Source organism: Tachyglossus aculeatus, chromosome 3 (genome assembly GCF_015852505.1).
Source record: "Tachyglossus aculeatus isolate mTacAcu1 chromosome 3, mTacAcu1.pri, whole genome shotgun sequence".
In the NCBI taxonomy this organism is placed as follows: domain Eukaryota; kingdom Metazoa; phylum Chordata; class Mammalia; order Monotremata; family Tachyglossidae; genus Tachyglossus; species Tachyglossus aculeatus.
Genome location: NC_052068.1, coordinates 98,058,219 through 98,078,154, shown reverse-complemented (window position 1 = coordinate 98,078,154; position 19,936 = coordinate 98,058,219). Strand labels below are relative to the sequence as shown.

General features: G+C 42.3%; 1 protein-coding gene across 1 annotated transcript in view; it reads right to left on the bottom strand.

Moving 5' to 3' along the window:
- Positions 1-19,936, bottom strand: part of SETBP1 (SET binding protein 1) — a 366,235-nt gene that overhangs the window by 15,656 nt on the left and 330,643 nt on the right. Inside the window, 1 exon segment of the mRNA XM_038744019.1 lies at positions 6,496-6,666. Coding sequence (XP_038599947.1) covers positions 6,496-6,666 — 171 coding nt within the window.

The window sequence follows — 19,936 nt, the reverse complement described above, 5'->3', positions numbered from 1 at the left end:
TCTGTCTACATGTTTTGTTTTGTTGACTGTCTCCCCCTTCTAGACTGTGAGCCCATTGTTGGGTAGGGACCGTCTCTATATGTTTCCAACTTGTACATCCCAAGCGCTTAGTACAGTGCTCTGCACACAGTAAGTGCTCAATCAATCAATCAATCAATCATATTTATTGAGCGCTTACTGTGTGTAGAGCACTGTACTAAGCGCTTGGAAAGTACAAGTTGGCAATATATAGAGACAGTCCCTACCCAACAGTGGGCTCACAGTCTAGAAGGGGGAGACAGAGAACAAAACAAAACATATTAACAAAATAAAATAAATAGAATAGATATGTACAAGTAAAATAAATAAATAAGCAAAATAAATAAATAAAATAAATAAGCAAAATAAATAAATAAATAAGTTAAATAAATAAATAGTAAAATAAATAAATAAATAAATATGATTGAATGAATGAAGGGGCAGGGACTCTGTAATTTTCACCACTGCATTTTTTTCCCAGTGCTTGGAGACAGAGGTATTGGGTTTTAATTCCAGTTCTGCCACTTCCCCGATGTGTGACTTTGGGCAAGTCCCTTAACTTCTCTGTGCCTCAGTTTCTTCATCTGCTAAATCTTCTAGGCTGTGAGATGTGTCCCTGTCCCACATTGGACTAGCCGTCTTAATCCCCATTTTACAGATGAGGTAACTGAGGCCTAGAGAAGTTAAGCGACTTGCTAATGGTCACACAGCAGAGAAAAAGAAGAGTAGGGATTAGCACCCAGGTTCTTCTGACTAGGCTTGGTGCTGCATCTTGCTAGGCAACATAGCTTCTCTGTTTTTCTTTGAACTGCTACAGCCAGACTGTGAGACTAAAGATCATTCCTAATGACAGCCATTACAGATCCCTTCTCAGTGGCCTGAGGCCATTTCCCTCAGCACTGGGCAGGAGAGATGTTTTCTGCTCCTCAGATGCTCCATTTCCTAACCTGGTGGGGATTAAGAAATTTTCAAAGTGCTCTCCATTAATTACAGGAAACCTGCAACATTGTCCTGTCTTTCCATTAACAGTTTCTTTCTGCGCCAGCTAAATGATCATGATGTCATTAAGTCAACAATTTAATTAGACTTCTGCAAATTAAAAGAGAGATCTAGGAAGTCAAATAAACACTTTCATCTTGAAAATCTGGCATAAATGTACATTTTTCTTTGCTGCTTAAAAATTTGACCCAGGTGAGTCTTAATTCACTCCCACTGATAACGAGAGCCCTGAATATTTGATATAAAATGAGTGTCTTATTGAATATCACTTCATGCATGGCAACTTTTTCTCTTCACTATTTATTCCAAGGGCAGAGAATTTATTCTAATGACTGCAGGGAGGCTATTGGCAGTGACTCCCTGCTTAGGCCCTTGTTGTGATTTTCAAGTCTAGAAGGAATTGCAAATGTTTCTTGAAATGAAAGAAATATTTCAATATTTTAATATGTAAATATTTCAAAACCCTTTGAAGGATGGATTGAAGCATAAAAACATGGAGAACGGAGACTAGTGGAAAGAGCCTAGGTCTTGGAGTCAGATAATAGTAATAATGATGGCATTTATTAATGCTTACGATGTGCAAAGCACTGTTCTAAGCACTGGGGTAGATACAAGGTGATCAGGTAGTCCCATGGGGGGCTTACACTCTTAATCCCCATTTTACAGATGAGGTAACTGAGGCACAGAGAAGTTAAGTGACTTGCCCAAAGTCACACAGCTGACAATGGCAGAGTGGGGATTTGAACTCATGCCCTCTGATTCCAAAGCCTGTGCTCTTTCCAGTGAGCCACGCTGCGATCCAGATCCAAGGGTACAGGCAGTATAGAAGGGAGGGAGAATAGGGTGGGGTGTTGAGAGATAGAAGAGCTTTGGATATGAAAAGGGAGGGACTCCAGGGGAAGGAGTCCAAGGCAGGAGGGAGGACATATTTTTTGACAGATGGGGAAAGTATAACTAGAATATTATGGGCAATATGGTCACATATTGACTTTAAGATGTTAGACCTACAATGTGTACAGCATTCTGACCTACACCCGACAAATTAAGAATCAACCAGAAAATATAGACTTCTAATTGACGAGTTTTGTATTTTCTGGACAACAGTTTTTCAACTTAGGCACTGATTCTAAGTATGCATTACTTTGAATACATCAATACCTTTCATTTATTCAATCGCATTTATTGAGCTCTTACTGTGTGCAGAGCACTGTAATAAGCACTTGGGGGAGTACAATACAACAATAAACAGACACATTACCTGCCCACCACGACCTTAGAGTCCAGAGCAGAGGAGACAGGCATTAATACAAATAAATAAATTACAGATATGTACATAAGTGCTGGGGGCTGGGAGGGGGAAAGAACAAAGGGAGTACTTCAGGGTGCCTCAGAAGGGAGTGGAAGAAGAGAAAGGGGGGGCTTAGTCTGGGAAGGCCTCTTGGAGGAGATGTGCCTTCAATAAGGCTTTGAAGCGGGGGAGAGAAACTATCTGTCAGATTTGAGGAGGAAGGACCTTCCAGGCCAGAGGCAGAATGTGGGCTAGAGGTCAGCCACCAGATACGTGAGATAGAGGTACAGTGAGAAAGTTAACATTACCAGATTAACGAGATTTGGCTGCATTAACAATAACAACAATAACATCATATATGTGCGCACGTGCACACACATGCGCGCGTGCGCGTGCGCGCACACACACACACACACACACACACACATCCAGTACAACTTCTTTCTTTATAATGTGATACTGTGATCTCCCTGAAGGCTAAAACTGCTGTCTTGGGAAGTTCTTAGCACCTAGTGTTGTAATGCAATGCTCTGTCCACATTATACGCTCAATAGGTCTGTCCTGACTGACTGACAGATAGGAAAGCATAATAAAAACACTTGTCTCCTTATCAGTGACAAGTGAAAAATCAATGTTGACCAGCAGGTTGCCCCATTAATACTTTGTATAATTAGCAAACCCTGAAGCAAGAAGCATAGAAGTACTGACAGAAAATAACCAAAATAAAACAAACAAACAGAGAGATAAGCAGAGGCACGGAGCAGCTGTCAGGGACAATTCAGCTTGACTGGCAAACTAAACCAATTTTGGTTGAGCCCTGTTGACAGACTGAAAGTTGTGAAGTCTTTAGTGAGGCTGCTTTAGTTATCTTCGGTACTGAACCACTTGACTTAGCCCTGAGCAACTATAACCATGCCTGGCTGTTGGGAAAAATGTTTAAAGAAAGGAGAGGAGACCCAATCAAACTAATTTTTGAGAGTTTCCACTCCTACCCCTTCCAAAAGGAGAAAAGCAAACAGTATGGGAGGGCACAGGGCCTTTGGGGATGAATTATCTCAAGATCATTCATTTCAAGAGGTATCTCCTCTGTTCAGTGGGCTCTGTTACTGTTCTCACCCTTCAAACCTCTGCTCAGCTCCCTGCTATCTGGAAGAGACAAAAACTCACCCCTGACAAAATCTGTACAAATTCCCACCCCTGACAAAATCTGTACAAATTCTCATGAGAATCTGGGTGCTTGTGCTGCTACAAAGTAAACAACTCCAGTACTGCATCCTGAAATCTAATCACTTTGGCACAGCTCTGTTTACAATGGAGGCAGGTTTGGAAGTCTAATAGCCACCTGTTTCTCGTGCACATTTGGAGTATTTGTTAATTATTTACTGAAAGCACATCAAAAAAAAAAAATCACTACCACATCATTCCACAGAATGCTAGCTCACATACTGGGTAGAAAGATTCAGGGGAATGAATAATGAGAATAGGCTGTCTTGCTTTTCCGAAGAAAAATTTGCACATGACTAATCCAGGCAGGGGCACTTAGGAGACATTTGAATAACAAAAGTCCTGTCAACCTGGCAGTGTTTTGAGCACTTATTTGGTGAATTTACTGAGTGGATTTTTAATTTTGGCCTGAATGATCTGATCTTCCCTGTCCCAAGTGCCCAGAACATGGACCAATCTGCCCCACTTCCATTGACCATGCAAACCAAGTAATAATAATAATTACAATATTTGTTAAGCATTGATTAAGTGCCACACACTACATTAAGCACTGGGATGGATACAAGCAAATCGGGTTGGACACAGTCCTTGTCCCAAGTCGACTCAAAGTCTCAATCCCCATTTTACAGATGAGGTAACTGAGACACAGAGAAGTGAAGTGACTTTCCCAAGGTCACACAGCAGACAAGTTGTGGAGCTGGGATTAGAACCCATGAAATTTTCCTGCCACTGTAAAGTTGTTAGGCACAAATCGTTTACTGGGGAATCTTCTGTACTGGAAGGAAATGCTGATGAATATCAGAACAGTTGGCAGGAGAGACTCTTTCAGTCAATAATCTTGATAGCTTTATCAGGTAATTTTGAGGAGCAGGGAATCCTGGATACACTTCTGTGACTTTAAATGGGCAGATGGGGCAGGGCTTTTCCTACAGATCTTATCTTCCCAAGGGACTTGCCAAAATTGGAAAACCTCATCTCTCTAGAGACTCCTCTCTCCAGTAATTAGGTTCTGAGCCTGGTAGCTCTGTTTGGAAGGGTTTGTATACATCCCGACCCTTCTCTATCATAACCCAAGTTCCCAGGGTGCAATCAAGCATGCCTTCCTGTATCATATTGGAAAGAGGCAAACTTGGTTATGGTAAGGCAAGTACAGTACTAATGTCAAAGGAACAGCAGTTAGCATGGTACCACTTTGCGACAGGTAATGAGGTTTCATCCCTACCAGCTCAAAAGAGCACAGAGCAAGGCATTTATAAAATGGAGAACTCTCCCTAGTTCTCTTTTCCCTCAAACTAGGGACTGGCCCAAAATGCTTTCCCTGGCCACTTTTCTGCCTGCCCATGTCTTTTGACATCACTTTCCCAGTTCCTCTAGTGAAGACACATGGCCTACTGGAAAGAGCACAAGGACAGGGAGTCTGAAGACTTGCGTTTTAATTCTGGCTCTGCCCCTGCCTGTTGAGTGACTTCAGGTGAGCCAGTGAACTTATCTGTGCTTCAGTTTCCTCACCTTTAAAATGGGGATTCTATCTGTTCTCCCTACCTCTTTAGACCATGAGTCCTATGTGGGACTGTGATTGTGTCTGATCTGATTACATTGTGTCTAGCCCAGGGCTTAGTACAGTTCTGGGCATATAGAAAGCACTTAACAAATACCCTTATTATGAGTTTTCAGGACTGAGTGTGATCTGAGTTATATCTGGGCAGACTGTGTCCATCCTGATTACCTTCTATCTACCACAGTGCTTGGTAAGTGTTTAACAAATGCCACAGTGATTATTGTCATTATTACCATCTAGTTGTAGATTCATTCATTCAGTGGTATTTATTGAGCGCTTACTGTGTGCAGAGCACTGTACTAAGCATTTGGGAAGTACAAGTTGGCAACATATAGAGACAGTCCCTACCCAACAACGGGCTCACAGTCTAGAAGTATGAGAAGCAGCATGGCTCAGTGGAAAGAGCAAGGGCTTGGGAGTCAGAGGTCATGGGTTCAAATCCCGGCTCTGCCACTTATCAGCTGTGTGACTTTGGGCAAGTCACTTAACTTCTCTGGGCCTCAGTTACCTCATCTGTTAAATGGGGATTAAGACTGTGAGCCCCATATGGGACAACCTGATCACCTTGTGTCCTCCCCAGTGCTTAGAACAGTGCTTTGTACATAGTAAGTGCTTAACAAATGCCATCATTATTATTGTGAGCTCCAAAGGGCAGGGACTATGTCTGATTTCCACCTGGGTGTTTTTTTCCAGAGCTTAGTACAGAGCTCTGCAAACAGTAAGCATTTGATAAATATCATTACTATTACTAGAGAAACTCTAGTTTGCAGAGGTAAGACGACACGAAGTTTTAAACAAATAAGTAGCCAAGCTAGAAACAGACCATGAGGTGACAGTGACCATCTTGGATTTTAGCCAGTTCTGGACCAAAATACAGAACATCAATATGAAAAACAGCATGGCCTAGCAGAAATAGCATAGGCCTGGGGGTCAGGAAACCTGGGTTCTATTCCCAGCTCTGCCACTTGCCTGCTGTGTGACCTTGGGACAGTCACTTCACTTTTCTGTGTCTTACTTTCCTCATCTGTAAAATGGGTTTGATACCTGTTCTCCCCATCCCTGTAGACTGTGAGTCCTATGTGGGACAGGGACTGTCTGATTTACTTGTATTGTATCTAGCCCAGGGCTTAGTGCAGTGCCAAGCACTTAACTAGTAAGCACTTAACAAAACTCATTATTGTTATTATTATTACTATTATTATGGGCTGATCCTGAGTTTGGAGGAGTGGGCACGATCTGATTTAGGAGAAGTTTAATTTGTTAGCAGTGTTTTCCTTGTCCTCTCCTCTATTTCAGTGTGGACATGCAAGGGGCAAAATGACCGTCTCCATGTTAGCTCTCCTTGGCCAGAGAGTCAGAGCCGGCTTCGGACCAATGTCGAGCAAAACCATTTTCGGGGGCTTCTCACCTGCTTCAGACGTGGCTGCTGATGAAGCCAGGAGAGATAATACTGGAGTCGGTGGTGTTGCAACACTTTCAACTGCTGCTGGTTTCCTTCTGGTCATCACGGTGGATATGGGGCCCTCATTCTTACTATGCAGGGAACTCTGGTCTGCTTTCAAGTGGGGGCTTGTAATTCCTAGAAGATAACAACACCAAACCAACCAGGTTAATGAACAGGAACTAGAAGATATGCTGCATACTCTGCCCACTGGGAATGGCCTAGAGATAAAATCCCCACTTTTACCAATATTCTTTCCATTACCCTGGGGCTTTGACATCAAGACGGCATTCCTAAAAGCTTGAGTAGACTAGTGAAGGACACGGTTGCTATTATACATTTCCTAACCCTTCCCCGATGGTGATTTTGCTGTTTTCCATTAAGCATTTAGACCTCCCTTCTACCCCAGTTCACTGGGTGAGTATTCTGCCTAACTCTAGTTCTATACAATACACACGCAGTGCAATAGATGAATGACCACTCATAAGTATCATCTGAGTGGCTACTTTTTGCAGCACACTGTATCATTTGGATGAGTATAACAGGATTAGCAGACATGATCCCCGCCCACAAGGGGTTTACAATCCTGTGGTGTTAGACAGACATAAAAATAAATTGCATAAAGGTGGGAATCATACAATGCTATGTGAGAGACTGAGTACCCAAGTGTTTAGGTGATGCTGAAGTGGCAATAGTGGGGATATACAGGTGGGAATTTACACAATAAATCAGGGAAGGCCTCCTGGAGGAGATGAGATTTTAGAAGGTCTTCGAAAATGGGGAAAACAGTGGGCTGTCAGTTGAGAAGGATGAGGGGATTCTAGGTGAAGGGTGATCAGTGGTGGGAGAGATGGGAGTGGAACCCAGTGTAGTTACATGGAAGTACAGACTGGGCAAGCCAGAGGGAGGAAAGCTGATCAGTGCCTTAAAACTGACAGTTGGGAGTTCTGCTTGTGGAGAGGACTGGGTAACCATTGGAGATTTGTAAGGAGTGGGGAGATGTGCAGAATGATATTTTAATAAATACCACCATCATTGTTATTGTTATTTTGGAAAAAAAAATGATTGGGGCATCAGAGTGAAGTATGGACTGGAGAGGGAAAAGATAGGAGGCAGGCAGATCAGCGAAGAGGCCAGTGCAGTAAGCAAGCTGGGATATGACCACCTCGCCGCCCTCTCCTCTCTACCCAGTCTTGATGATCAGATTACTGCTCTCAACTCTACCCTTTCTACTCAGCTAGACTCGCTCGCTCCCCTTTCCCTTCGCCGCTCTCGCACCACTAACCCACAGCCCTGGATCACTGCCACTGTCCGCCTCCTTCGCTCTTATGCTCGAGCTGCCGAACGCTGCTGGCGAAAGTCTAAACACCATGCCAACCTCGTTCACTTCAAGTTTATCCTTTCCTGCCTTAACTCAGCCCTCTCTTCTGCCAGACAAAACTATTTCTCCTCCCTTATTGACACCCATGCCCATCACCCCCGCCAGCTCTTCCGTACATTCAACTCCCTTCTCAGGCCCCCGGTTCCTCCCCCTCCTCCTTCCCTCACCCCCAACGATCTGGCCTCCTACTTCATTAACAAAATTAAATCCATCAGGTCCGACCTCCCCAAAGTCTCTTCCCCCCTTTCTCCAACCCCCCGGCTCTCAACATTCTCTGCTACTCTCCCATCCTTCCCAGCGGTATCCTCAGAGGAACTCTCCTCCCTCCTCTCAAGTGCTACTCCGGCCACCTGTGCTTCTGACCCCATTCCCTGTCATCTTATGAAATCTCTCGCTCCATCCCTTCTCCCCTCCTTAACTTCCATCTTCAACCGCTCACTCTCCACTGGTTCCTTCCCCTCTGCCTTCAAACATGCCCATGTCTCTCCCATCCTAAAAAAACCCTCTCTTGACCCCACCTCACCTTCTAGTTATCGTCCCATATCCCTCCTACCATTCCTTTCCAAACTCCTTGAACGAGTTGTCTACACGCGCTGCCTAGAATTCCTCAACAACAACTCTCTCCTCGACCCCCTCCAGTCTGGCTTCCGTCCCCTTCATTCCACGGAAACTGCGCTCTCAAAGGTCACCAATGACCTCCTGCTTGCCAAATCCAACGGCTCACTAGCCTTCTCTCTGATCTCCCATCCTCGTGTCTCTCTCCACTTCAATCCATACTTCATGCTGCTGCCCGGATTATCTTTGTCCAGAAACGCTCTGGACATATCACTCCCCTCCTCAAAAACCTCCAATGGCTACCGATCAATCTGCGCATCAGGCAGAAACTCCTCACCCTGGGCTTCAAGGCTGTCCATCACCTCGCCCCCTCCTACCTCACCTCCCTTCTCTCCTTCTACTGCCCAGCCCGCACCCTCCGCTCCTCCACCACTAATCTCCTCACTGTACCTCGCTCTCGCCTGTCCCGCCATCAACCCCCGGCCCACGTCATCCCCCGGGCCTGGAATGCCCTCCCTCTGCCCATCCGCCAAGCTAGCTCTCTTCCTCCCTTCAAGGACCTGCTGAGAGCTCACCTCCTCCAGGAGGCCTTCCCAGATTGAGCCCCTTCTTTCCTCTCCCCCTCGTCCCCCTCTCCATCCCCCCGCCTTACCGCCTTCCCCTCCCCACAGCACCTGTATATATGTATATATGGTTGTACATATTTATTACTCTGTTTATTTATTTATTTATTTATTTTACTTGTACATTTCTATCCTACTTATTTTATTTTGTTGGTATGTTTGGTTCTGTTCTCTGTCTCCCCCTTTTAGACTGTGAGCCCACTGTCGGGTAGGGACTGTCTCTATGTGATGCCAATTTGTACTTCCCAAGCGCTTAGTACAGTGCTCTGCACATAGTAAGCGCTCAATAAATACGATTGATTGATTGATTGATTGATTGATATGACAAGCGCCTGGATGGAGAGAAAGGGATGGATTCCAGAAATGTGACGGAGGAAGAGACGACAGGATTAGGTAACAATATGAATATGGGGATTGAAAGAGAGGGAGGAGTGAGGTTATGTGCCTGAGAGACGGGGAGGATGGTGGTGTGTCAACTGTAATATGAGAGGTGGGAGAATGAAAGGATTTAGAAGGAAAGATGAGGAGCACCAATTTTGGAAATACTGAACTTGAGGTCCCAGTGGAATATCCTTGTAGACCTGGAGGCAGGAAGAGATTGGAGATGGCAGAAGAGGAGAGAGGTTGGGGTCAGGGATGTAGATTTGGGAGTCACTAGCATTGAGAAGGAGAACCAGAACAGAGCTTTGAGGTACAACCACACTTCGGGAGTGGAGGCTAGAGAGATAACAGGAGAATTTAGGAGAAATATGTGTCAGAAAAACCATCAGAAAATGTTTCCAGGGGAAGGGAGTTGTCCACAGTATCAAAGGCAGCCAGGAGGCTAGGGAGGATTGGGATAGAATAAAGTTCCATCACTGACTGAATGATACTTTGCTAATCAATTAATCAATGGCATTTATTAGGTGCTTACTGTGTACAGGGCAGTGCACTAAGTGCTTGGGAGAGTACAATACAATAAAGTAGGTAAACGTGATTCCTACCCACAGGGAGTTTACAGACTAGAGAAAAATTCTGGGCAACAAAGGTTCTTTAATAGAAGCAGCTTTCCCTTCAGGTCTATGAACTCCCAAATAAGTCAATGGTATTTGTTGAGTGCTTACTGTAAGCAGTGAACTGTCCTAAATGCTTGGGAAAGGAGAACAAAACTGGTAGACATGCTCGAGCTTAGAGTCTAGAATGGCAATGACACTAGAATCTCCATTCTGCTTTAAGGTTACCACATACCAATCACTCATTCTGGGAAATGAGACCTCAAAAGTAACAACAGACTCAGAAGCAACTGTTTCTTAGCCTCAGAAAAATTAAAACAGGGCAAGGTACATCTTATTTATCAGAATTTTCTCTTGTGTACCTCCCATGATCTCTGTCTCTCACTCTTGAAAGCTCTGTGATTACGGTTGTTATTGTTTGCACTTTATATTACAATTTTATCACATTTACATTTTATTACATTTTGAAGGGAAATATATAAAAAACCCATCTAATTAAATTACCAACAAAAGATGGAAGGCATGAAATGAATAATAAACTACTCCAAACAACCAAATCAAGACAATATGGAAGATATAAGACCATCGTGGTCCATAAAGGCATGAGATGTGACATGCTGAATAAATCTTCTCACAATGGAAAACTGATAACACATAATGAAGGCGGAAGAAGAGATTACTTCCATCTGGGCTCCTGTTTGCCTTTTATGCAGTCTTCAGAATAACAATAATTATGGTCAAAATAATATTATTTTAAACCAAAGCAAGCATTCTTCCCGTAATATATTTTTATATATAAATCTGCTACTCTTTATGGGGATATAAATATCATCCTGTTAGGTATTACCCAAGCAAATTGTAAAAGGAAGGTGAAAACAGTCTTGACTTCTAATTTGGTTTGGAGGCCTTATTTAAAAAAAAAACCACAAAAAAACCCTTTTGTCTTGCAATAATAGAATTGTATAACCATTCAGGGAATAAAGCAAGGGATCAACAAGGAACAGGTGCTTTGTATAGTTACTTGAGTAAAGGAGGTGAGAAAAGCTATGGGTATAGAAAGATGCTTATCCATGATGGGTTTTTTTTTCAATTGTACACTCCGTTCTTTATCTTGACTGGTCTGTTTGTTAATATTTTTATGCCAGCCTCCGGCATTTAGAGTGTAAGCTTCTTATCTTCAGGGAACATGTCATTTCTTTGTTCTGTACTTCCCAAGCGCTTAGTACAGTGCTCTAAATGGGTGTTCAATAAATACTGATACTAATACTACTGTGGATTTTTGAGGGTTACTTTTGTTTAATTCTAGATAGCTGCTGAAAACCTGGAATAGGTCAAGAGTCTTTCACAAATCAGGGATGAGCTTTCCTCAAGGACATTAAGCTTCTAGGTAGGAGCTGAGGATTCTGAAGTGAAGTGTAAAGGTGGAGATGGCTCTTGGATGCTCAAAACTCTGCCAGCATGAAAAGGACATCCTTAAAACATGCAGTGATTTCTCACCGCTCAGATTCTGCCTGAATTTAAATCCTCCCCTGGAAAGACTAGAAGCACAGAAGCCATGTCTGTAGGGTTATCATTCTTGAAAAAAATTCAGGCTACACGGCCACTTGAGTTGGAGAATTAGCAGAGGTGGTGGCAGCCTTTGATCACAAAGTTCGCCCCAAACTGAAAGTTATAGAGCAGGCCAGAGTGAACTAAAACTAGATGGAATTTCTTGGGGCATCCTGAAACTCAACCTTAGAAGAAATTCACACAGAGGCTAGCATATGGGAAAAGGAATATATATATATGTATATTTGAAAGGTGGAAATAACATCACTAATAACTTCATGAATCTAACATCTGTTTATAATTGGAGAGAAGGGCATTCAAAAAAATATATGAAAACATGCAGCTGTAACCTGTTGACCTCTATTGATAAATATAAAAAAAAGTCTCAGTGAAACTGTGCTTCAACATATCAAGGGACAGTCATTCATTTTTCAAAGGTAATCTTTCACAAACCACTTATCCCCTCAAATCTCTACCTGCACAGAGTGTTTGCATTAGGGACCTTGATTTATGGATTCCCACTCTTTCGATGTAGAGGCCTACTTCCTGTTGCCGTGGTTACTTGGATCTCAGTTCAAGGTTAAACTACTCCCAAATCAAAATCAGTGGCAGGCACAGCATCTAACAGCCAGGTTATTGACTGCCCCAGGATGCTTAAAGGTCAAAGACCAAAGTGCTGCTTACTGCCTTGAGGGTGAGTCAATATTTTCAATATTTTTTATTCAGTTGTTTCTGAGAAAGTAGCTGCTGGTCAATTACCTCCCATCCGGGTTTGCAAGGTCACCTGGATCATTGAGGAATATCTGTTTTCCAAGGAAGAGTTATGAAATTTAAAGAATTCCTTTCAGGCCAAACCATCACCAGCATGTCAAATAAAGGCACCCGGGAACAAGAGTCTGCTCATCTACCCCAGCCTGAGCCCGTCACCATGGTGAGCTGCCTGATTGCTACTGGTTATCTATTCGTGCCACTCTCCCCCACCTAACCTGAATTTAATTCAATCTGCAGGCATATTTGAACCAAGTTTTTCAGTTAGTTGCAGGTATGAGAGTATGCTGTAGTCTTCAAAGCACTTAGTACAGTGACCTGAATACAGGACATGCTCAATAGACACGATTGACTGATTGAGATCTTAGGGTGTCATCACAACTCTGCAAAGGTTCACAATAGGATCTCGGTTTTGAAGATTGCCTCTCTTAGGAAAATCAAATTACACGTTTGACAAGAGCCTTGAGTGACACAACTACCTTGTTTTTTGAGGAAGCTTTATGGAAATGGATTCCTGATAAATTCCCAAGTTCACAACTCTTACTATCCCACTGTCCTTACTGAAGCATTTTAAGTTAAGTTCAAGGTAGTTTCTCAGAGGAACTACTGCTTATTTGAATAATAGCCCTTCACATGTTAAAGACTACAGTCATTCGCTGTGTTCAGTTAAGTTCCTGAAGAATGTCGTATTATGGGGAAATTCTATTACAGAGTAACCACTGATTCAGTAGGAATTAATAATGGGTTAGGGGACAGAATGTTCTAGGATACCACTATAACTGCATTTTCCCAAACAAATTCCTGTAACATTATGTTGATCATTAGTAGAATATTTTATCCCCTTGTCACTAAGTTTATCTACCCTATGAAGCACTTTCAAGGTTTGAAAACACAGAGAAATACAACGTTCTGAATTGTATGATACAGTAAGGCTGAGGCAGAGGCTGGGCTGTACATCAGAATAACACCATGACCAATCCCATCTGCATGCACACAACAATATGCTTTCCTTCATTCGATCTATTTGAGTCAACTTGTGGATCATGTTATACCAGAGCCGACTTGTGGGAAAAAAAATAAAACAAAACAATGCTCCCTAATTCTTCCATCGTGTACTGAAGGCCCATGTACTAGAAGTCTATATTATTACATTGCCTCTCAGCTGTCTTCACAACACTAAATAATCCCTGTGTTTTTAACCCTTTTACAACTCTCCCAAATTATTTGAAGTCCTCCTGTAGAGTCCCCAGTTGTTGGTTAGGGCTTCCCCAGGGTGAGTGGCTAATATGAAGTAATCCAGAGCAAGAGATTAAGTGACTATGCAATGAACTAAAAGATGCCAGCCATCAAACAAACCCTAGATGCTATATATTGGAGAAAAAAAACCCAGCTCATATTCTTGGCATTTTGATAACTGCTTATTTAGAGTAAGGCATGAGAAATGGATTTATGTTCTGTGTACATAGGCTTATGTATGTAGATGTAGATCAGAGAAAATCTTAACATTATTATGAGACCCATAAGAGCACACTGGGTTGACAATATGAAAAGTGCAGTTGTGAAAAATAATGTTTTTTAATACAAAATTCATTCTTTCATTCAGTCAATCGTATTTATTGAGTTCTTACTGTGTGCAGAGCACTGTACTAAGTGCTTGAGAAGTACAAGTTGGCAACATATAGAGAAGGTCCCTACCCAACAGCGGGCTCACAAAATCACTCACAACCCAACTTGAGAAATTCATTTCCTCATTTTCTATTTAACATACATTATCACTGTTAAGTGCCTGTATATTTAATGAAAAAGTTTTGTTGTTTGGCTCGCTCTATCTGCCTTTCCTTCTCTATACCAAACCAATCATACATTCATTTACTCAGTCATATTTATTGAGTGCTTACTGTGTGCAAAGCGCTATACAATATAATACAGTATAACAATACAACCTACTGTGTGGAAAGTGCTGTACAATATAACAACAAATAAACACATTCCATCCCCAAAACGAACTCACGATCCTGCCCCTTTTTATATCCAGGATCTCTTCGAGCAGGATTTCTTTGGTGTATACATATATATCACATATATCTCTTTATTTATATAAATCTAAAGCTGTAGAACCTTTTTCTAGCTACCGATAGGAGAGCTAAAGCCTTGGAGTGAATGGGAAAAAAAGTAAGGAAGAAAAAGGCAGAAACCCAAAACCATCATTAGATAGACCTCCCAATCTTTATCTTTAGTAGTTCAGTCAGAAGAGCTAATATCATGATGATAGCCTTGAAATCTCCTAGGAATTGGATGAAGAGAGGCGATAGTGATGAACTCCCAGCTAATAAACAGAGAGTGCTTATTTCGGCAGAATGATCAATTTCTAGATGTCCTGAGGCTTGTCTGATACAGTTGATTTACTCATCCTCACTCACCCCACTAATAAAGCTGAAATCCAACATCAGATTACAGAGGAGCTGGAATTTCTTAAAGGGACAGGGAGAGGGGGGAGCATAGGTGTCTATATGCCTGTGCCTAACTAACCTCTTCCTCTTTGATCCTTTACCACTGTGCTCTCTTGGGCAGCTGCATTTGTCAGCTGAATCATACACTCTATCTCCTTTGGGTTAGTACAGTAAAACAGACAATTAATTTGTTATCTTGTTAGTGGAAATTTAATGCAATGATCTAAAAGAACTCTTACGTATTGTGATAAACTTTGGTGCCTCCAGGGTGCTTCTCTTCTACTGGACTCCTTTCACATCCCATCCATTATGGAAATGAGATGTGGAAATAGTTTAGATTCTCTAATGTATCTCTACACTGATGGATGGCAGAGAGGCAGTCCTACTGAAACTAATGAGGTTAAATGCATCTTGCCATTCCTTTCTACTTGGTTGACTCTGAAAGCCTGAGTTCGGTTCAAGAATTCTGATGAAATTTTCTACTGGGATCAGTGCACTCTGGCCAGACAACAAAATAGCCTCAGATAAGTCTCGATTTTGATGCCCGATCCATTATTTCCAACTAGGCAGTCACTGTATCATATAAGAATGGAGCTAATAGCCGGTCGGCCATACAATGGGTAGAGAGCAGCCTTCATAGGGGCATGTCATACTGGCTTTGTGGTGAGAGTTAAAAGAGACTGTTTTGAAGATGAGACTTAAAAAGAGGAAGTGTTCCAGTGGCTTAAGGTGAAGAATGCCACTGGATAGTTGAGGCAGAGGAGAGTGGCTGGAGGAGGAGGAGGACGATGAATAGACTTTGGATGGACAGGAAGTGAGAAAACTAAACTGATTCAATGGAAAGTTTGGGGAATCTGAAAGATAATTCTGCATTAGTTTTAAATAGCCAAAGGAAGCCAAAACAGATTCCTGGAATAAGTATAGAACTGGGCTGAAGATTTCCATCCTATCCTATTCCATCTGTCCTATTTCCTATCTTCTAAACTGAGGATCGTTCAAAGAAAGGATAATGACACTAGTTAAGGCAGGGTACTAAGGCATGAATATGCATTTGGGGAGAGGCAGGTTCAAAGCAAGCACACATTATTTCACCAGTTGGATGGTGGGAGAGCCAAAAATGCAGTTTAGCTTGAAAACTTCATCAGCCTTCTCTCTGATCTCCCATCCTCGTGTCTCTCCCCACTTCAATCCATACTTCATGCTACTGCCCGGATTGTCTTTGTCCAGAAATGCTCTGGGCATGTTACTCCCCTCCTCAAAAATCTCCAGTGGCTACCAATCAATCTGCGCATCAGGCAGAAACTCCTCACCCTGGGCTTCAAGGCTCTCCATCACCTCGCCCCATCCTACCTCACCTCCCTTCTCTCCTTCTACAGCCCACCCCGCACCCTCCGCTCCTCTGCCGCTAATCTCCTCACCGTACCTCGTTCTCGCCTGTCCCACCATTGACCCCCGGCCCATGTCATCCCCCTGGACTGGAATGCCCTCCCTCTGCCCATCCGCCAAGCTAGCTCTCTTCCTCCCTTCAAGGCCCTACTGAGAGCTCACCTCCTCCAGGAGGCCTTCCCAGACTGAGCCCCTTCCTTCCTCTCCCCCTCATCCCCCTCTCCATCCTCCCCATCTTACCTCCTTCCCTTCCCCACAGCACCTGTATATATGTTTGTACATATTTATTACTCTATTTATTTATTTATTTTACTTGTACATATCTATTCTATTTAATTTTGTTAGCATGTTTGGTTTTGTTCTCTGTCTCCCCCTTTTAGACTGTGAGCCCACTGTTGGGTAGGGACTGTCTCTATATGTTGCCAACTTGTACTTCCCAAGCGCTTAGTACAGTGCTCTGCACACAGTAAGTGCTCAATAAATATGATTGATTGATTGATTGATTGATTGAAAAATCCCTCTCCTTACTCCTATAAAAAATAAGGATTTGATCCAAGCAAAATACTATCAGAGCCACAGAGCAAGGACATTTCAGTTCAGAAACTATCAGTAGTAGAAACATCATCACAATCAATAACAGTTTTAGGAATTTCTACAAAAACAATTCTCAATTCATAGTTCCATTAATAGTATACAAAAATGTCTGGTGCTCAAAGGAAATATAACTTATAGTGAGATTTTATCCATTTGTCCAAGTATGGCTAAAAACATTGCTATGTCACTAACTGAGCACTCTACATTGTGCACAGTGAAACAACAGCCTTTCAACCAACTCTCACATTGATGAACTGATTTATAGCCTCTTTAGCATGTGTGTGTGTATAAATTGTGCACATACATACATATGTATATATCTCCTCAACTTATTTATTAAGGCCATTCTAGTTGTAAATATAATGTTTGTATTGCCCAGTAGAGTGTAAGCTCCTTATAGACAGGGAACATGTTACTTTGTTATTCTGGACTTAGGAAAAAACATCTAATATAGCACCCTATGCCAAGTGGGTGCTCACTGAGTACTAATACTATTACTACTACCTCTATTTTTACTACTACTACTACCACATGGTCTTTTGCTTTGCTATTGAATTTCTAGATTCTCCTCGCCCCACTTTATAGTACCATGCTGCCAATTCACAACCTGATAAACTCTTTAATACCCTCCACACCCCTATAGCACTTACATACCTATCTCAATATTTTTTGGTTCTGCTACCTGTGTCTTTATTCGCTCTCTCTCTCTCTCTCTCTCTTTCTCAACTGTAAGGTCCTTGAAGGCCGGGATCATGTCTTTTCCATTTTATTCTCCCAAGTGTTCAATAGAGTGCTGGACACTTGGTTGGTGCTCAATAAATACTATGGATTGATTTGCTTTTGTGTAGCTCCAGACACAATCTTCATTTCTGCCACTTGATATCACTTTCTTCATAACAGCTGTGCTCAAAGGTGTTGTCCCATTCTTGACTTATGCCCACCAGCCTGGTCCATCTGCAGCAGTTGCCTCCCAACCATCCCTTCAGGGTTTGAATCGACAAATGATGCCAGATAATCAGAACTCTGAACAAATGGCTGGAGGAAGAGGACGTTCACCTCACTATCTTTAAAATGCTGATTCTGCCATCTGGCTTAGTAATTATAATAACCACTGTGGCATTTGTTAAGCACCTACTATGTTTCAAGCATAAGTGGCTTAGTGGCAAGAGTATGGGTTTGGGAGTCAGAGGACATGGGTTCTAATCCCGGTGCTGCCACTTGTCTTCTGTGTGACCTTGGGAAAGCCACTTAACTTCTCTGTGCCTCAGTTACCTCATCTGTAAAATGGGGATTATGACTGTGAGCCCCACATGGGACAGCCTGCTTACCTTGCATCTACCCCAGCGCTTATAACAGTGCTTGGCACATAGCAAGCGCTTAACAAATACCATCATTATTATTATAAGAGTTGAGTTAGATACAAGATAATCAGGTCATACATTGGGAAGCAGCATGGCGTAGTGGATAGAGCATGGGCCTAGGAGTCAGAAGGCTGGTCATAGGTTCTGATCCTGGTTCTGCCACTTATCTGCTGTGTGATCTTGGGAATGTCACAACTTCTCTGTGCCTCAGTTACTTCATCTGTAAAATGGGGATCAAGACTGTAAGCCCCACATGGGACAGGAACTATGTCAAACTGATTTGCTTGTATCCACCCCAGTGCTTAGTACAGTGCCTGGCACATAGTAAGTGCTTTACAAATACCACAATGATCACTGTTATTAATATTATTCACTAAGCCAACTATCTTTGAGTATTCCAGGCACTCCACTGGTCCCCTAGGGATAGTTCATTCTTAAAATTCTGAACAGAGGTTTCAGTGGTCATTTAAGCCTCTCTACCCACAGTGTCCCATAGTAAAATTGTAGTCTCCTATAGGATGGTAAACACCATGTCACCCTTTTTCTTTTATACCAACTGGTAAGGTTCAGAAGGGGGCTCCATACCCAATGGGTACACAGTAAATACTGTGCAATGACTGCATGTGCCCTTAATGTAGTGTTTCCAATGTCTCCATTGCTAGTGGACACCCCAGTAAACACGGTGATTCAAACCAACTCCACTTTAGGGAAATTTCCGCTTCATGGTGACATGTCATAGGGCCTCAAGGAACTTTTTTGCTATTGTTAGAGGCAAAGGCTCCACCTAGCATCATTTTAATATCAGAGCTTATTCACACACATTTGCTGTCAATTTATCAGTGAAATGGGAACTTGTGATGTCAGCCCCAGGGGTGAAAGGGAAAATGATGTACTTGAAAGCTGAGCCATTTTCTCCATTTCTCTGATAACGATTGACAATGATTGCAAGGAGGCATTATTGATTGCAATAGGACTCATTGCCTTGTATTCTAAAAGGTACAGACTGCATTTATACTCTTGCCAAAGATTAAGCTTAAGGTGGCAAATCCCAGAGGGTAGTAGGGGAAAGATTAGCTAATTGGTAGCTTAAAGGACCTTTCATAGCGGGGAGATAGAGAGATTGAAAGATAGAAAGAGCAGAAATGAATGAGAAGGAAATGTAAAAGAGGTGAAGGGAAGGGAATGGAAATATTACACTGAAATTTTTATATATACATACATACATATGTAGCTGCTATCTAGTTTTGGAAACACAATGTAGCCAGGTTAGCCTTTGCCCTTCAAGTCAAGGTACCAGGTTGCCGAAAGTGAATATCATTGATCATGGAGGAACAGGTAAAAACAGATACTGCATTGATCACCAGTTGAATCTCTATGACCTATTGGTTTTACATCCCAAGGCCATTGCTCAGTGAATTCTTTTTATTACATAATGGGCATATATTCTATGTAGTAAATTCTGTAGCTCCAAGCACAAGGCCAGTTCCCACGAGCCATCATTTATGGATGGAAATGATGCTGATTTTGTTTCTACTAAGATAATAATAATAATAATAATAATGGCATTTATTAAGCGCTTACTATGTGTAAAGCATTGTTCTAAGCACTGGGGAGGTTACAAGGTGATCAGGTTGTCCCACAGGGGGCTCACAGTCTTAATCCCCATTTTACAGATGAGGTAACTGAGGCACAGAGAAGTTAAGTGACTTGCCCAAAGTCACACAGCTGACAATTGGTGAAGCCGGGACTT